The sequence below is a fragment of the Empidonax traillii genome, unplaced genomic scaffold (genome assembly GCF_003031625.1).
Source record: "Empidonax traillii isolate 1590-97213 ecotype Southwest subspecies unplaced genomic scaffold, ASM303162v1 scaffold1668:size145401, whole genome shotgun sequence".
In the NCBI taxonomy this organism is placed as follows: domain Eukaryota; kingdom Metazoa; phylum Chordata; class Aves; order Passeriformes; family Tyrannidae; genus Empidonax; species Empidonax traillii.
The window spans coordinates 68056-70968 of NW_020956861.1; the positions used below are offsets into that span (position 1 = coordinate 68056).

The 2913-nt window shown below is 50.7% G+C and overlaps 1 protein-coding gene across 1 annotated transcript in view; it reads right to left on the reverse strand.

Annotated features, from left to right (window-relative positions):
• LOC114070709 (serine/arginine repetitive matrix protein 2-like) overlaps window positions 1–2913 on the reverse strand; it is a 37711-nt gene that overhangs the window by 11674 nt on the left and 23124 nt on the right. The window contains exons 8-9 of the mRNA XM_027908258.1: window positions 505–615; window positions 18–80 (exon numbers count right to left, since the gene is read on the reverse strand). Of these exons, the coding sequence (XP_027764059.1) occupies window positions 18–80; window positions 505–615 (174 nt within the window). The remainder of the gene's footprint in view (window positions 1–17; window positions 81–504; window positions 616–2913) is intronic.

The following is a 2913-nucleotide window of genomic DNA, read 5'->3' on the forward strand; positions in this document are numbered from 1 at the left end:
TCGTCCGAGGACAGGATCTGTGCCCCAGTGCTGCCCGTGAACTGGCCAGGGATGGAGTTGGACTGGGCCCAGGCATCAATCTGCAAAGGAAAAAGCACAGGAGAGACCACAATAAACATCTGCACCTTCTCCTCTGTGACTCTCCGTTGTTTCTCAGCGCTTTTCATGCTGATCCCTCATTTACATTCAGCGTGTTCATTGACAGTTGTGAGCAGGTGCTCCCGAAAGCTGAGCACCTGAGCGGTCACCCTGAAGCCTGAGCTCCAAGTCTAGTGAGTTCATGGTCTCCTTATCAAAATTCAGTGCTAGGAAGTGCACGGTTTCACGAGTTCCTTATCCCAAAATTTGGTGTCGGGAAGCACGAACCAAGGCAGGACTTCACAAGCCCATCAACTGCTTTCCAAACACGTTTGCTTAAAGAGGCCAGACCAGCCAGCTGGCATGGAAGGGAAGCCCAGATTTTCTCCCAGTTGCCCCAGGTGCTGCTGGCAGCCCCTGCCATACCTGCTCCTGTGCACGGTTCAACATGCACATGGCCTCCAGGTCAAAGGAGTTCTCATTGAGCCTTTTCTGGGCCACCGCCCGGTCGTTCATGGCCGTGGTTATGTCCACACACTGGGGAGAGAGAGAGCACTGGTAAAGATACAGCACAGCACACTGATGTCCTCTGCATCTGGGACAACCTGCTGGAGAGTAAGTGCTGCCAATACTGCAAAGTGGTTTTCCATAACAAATAGTCTATTTGATGAAGAAACGGGCAACGCGGCAAAAATCCTGCGGCTACATAAATCCACACGAGATGGGCCTTCCTAAAGAAATACAAATTCCAAGTGTAACATCACCTGTACACACTAGATATCCAACGAGTTCTTTTCTAAGAACTATTCTGGCCTCAAAAAAATCTGCAGAGAAGCATTTTCCTGTTCAGTGGCATCTTCTTCACCAAGAGAATTAAACAAGGGACAGGAGGAGAGGGAACAGCCTCCAGCTGTGCCAGGGGAGGCTCAGGTTGGCCAGGAGGAGGAATTTGTTGCTGGAAAGGGTGGTCAGGCCTTGGCAGGGGCTGCCCAGGGAGGTTTGGAGTGCCCAGCCCTGCAGGTGTCCAAGGCAGGCCTGGCCGTGGCACTCAGTGCTCTGGGCTGGGGGACAAGGTGGGGATGGGGCACAGGGGGATCCATGGGCTGGGAGGGCTTTTCCAGCCTCGGGGATCCTGGGATTCTGTAAAAGCAAGTTGGGAGCTCATAAAATTCATGGAAATTTTCTGGAAAGAGTTATTTTCATCTGTGCTGCTGAACTACAATAAAAATTAAAGTAAATCTGGAACTGTCTTTCGAGTCCCTTGGGTGAGAACATGGAGTGTGTGAAGGAGCTCTCTGCAAACCTCCCCTCTGTGGGATGAAAACACAACCAACTCTGGCTGGTGCACAGCTCTTTCCTAAAATCCTTGTGCCTTGCTCCTCAGAGGATGTGCATTTTATGGACCTGTCTGTCTGGAAAGGAGAAAGGGAAGACATGGAATTTCCTTGGAGCTGTGACAGACAGCGGCAGGGCTGGGATTGTTTGAGGACAGGAGAAACCCAACAATCAGAGCAGCAGCTGGCACACACACCTCGAGGTGAAGGGGCATTCTGACTTCATTTTAATTGGCTCTGTAAAAGCCTTTGGTAGTCACCACCTCACACCCCCACACACTGCACAAAGGAGGAGAAACTGAGGCTCATTTAGGGCTGACTCAGCTGAACTAAACATACAGAGTTCATCCACAGCCCCCTTCCCCAGGAACCAGGTCAACAATTAACTCAGTACTGAGAAGCTGTCACAGGCAGACAGGGGTTTCTACAACTGCACCAAACACAAGGACTGGCTCTGTGCTCTGTTAAATCTGATTGAAGATGTGGGATTTTTTGTTAGAGCTCAGGACACAGGTGTTTCTGTGGTGAAGATCATTGCTGGAGGACCTGGCACTGACCAAGACAGGGTTCAAATGCCCCAATTCCCACATGTCCGTGGACCAACTTCAGTGCCTATTTACTGTCACACAGAGCACAACCAAGGCACAAGAACAATCAAAGTATCATCTCAAATCCCCTCACATGTATGTAAAAATGCCTGTTTAAAACACACATTGGCTGAGTCAATAAATTTCCCTCCATGCTCGAGTAATTCTCGAATTATCCGTTCGTGACGCTGGTTCAGGAGATAGATAAGAGTTCTACTCACCAAAAGCTTCACTCCACAACACACACAGGCATGGGAGCAGCCCAGGAAAGCAGCCTGGCACCACTGCCATGCCAAACCTGTGTGTTAGTGCCTTAGGGGACTGGGGCTCTCAGCTCATTCCCTGGTCACTTAACTGCCCAACACTTCCCAAATGGCCAGGACCTGGACACCATCAGGGCTTTGTGTCAACACCCTCCAGGGCAGCTTTGGATCTCCAACAACAACACAAATCTCTGCTTGAAGTACGAAAAGTTGTTATTATTGAGTCAAGGCAAACAGTGGAAGTGCAGTGTTCCATTCTCCCCCAGAGCTCTGCCTGGCCAAGCCTCACCTCCCACAGCTTCCCCCCAAATCACAAACCCTGCAGCAGGAGGGATGTGGCTGGCAGTGGACAGCAGGTTTTTCACCTGCTCTGTAGGTTCACTGACTGCATTCCCTGCATTTTTACACCACTTCAGCACCTCTGCCCAAGTCACCTGGGATGCTCCAGCCTGAAATCCAGCACTCAGCTCCACACTTCCCAGCACAGCTCCTTCTCACAGGCTCCTCTGCCTTCTACACACCTGCTGAGCCTTCAGATGGCTCCAGACCTTTTCCTCCAGCTCCTACCACCACAAACAACTCTGTCAGAGCTAAAGGGTTACTAAAACCAGCTGTGCTATACTGGCAGGCTCCTTTCAGACTAATGCAGTA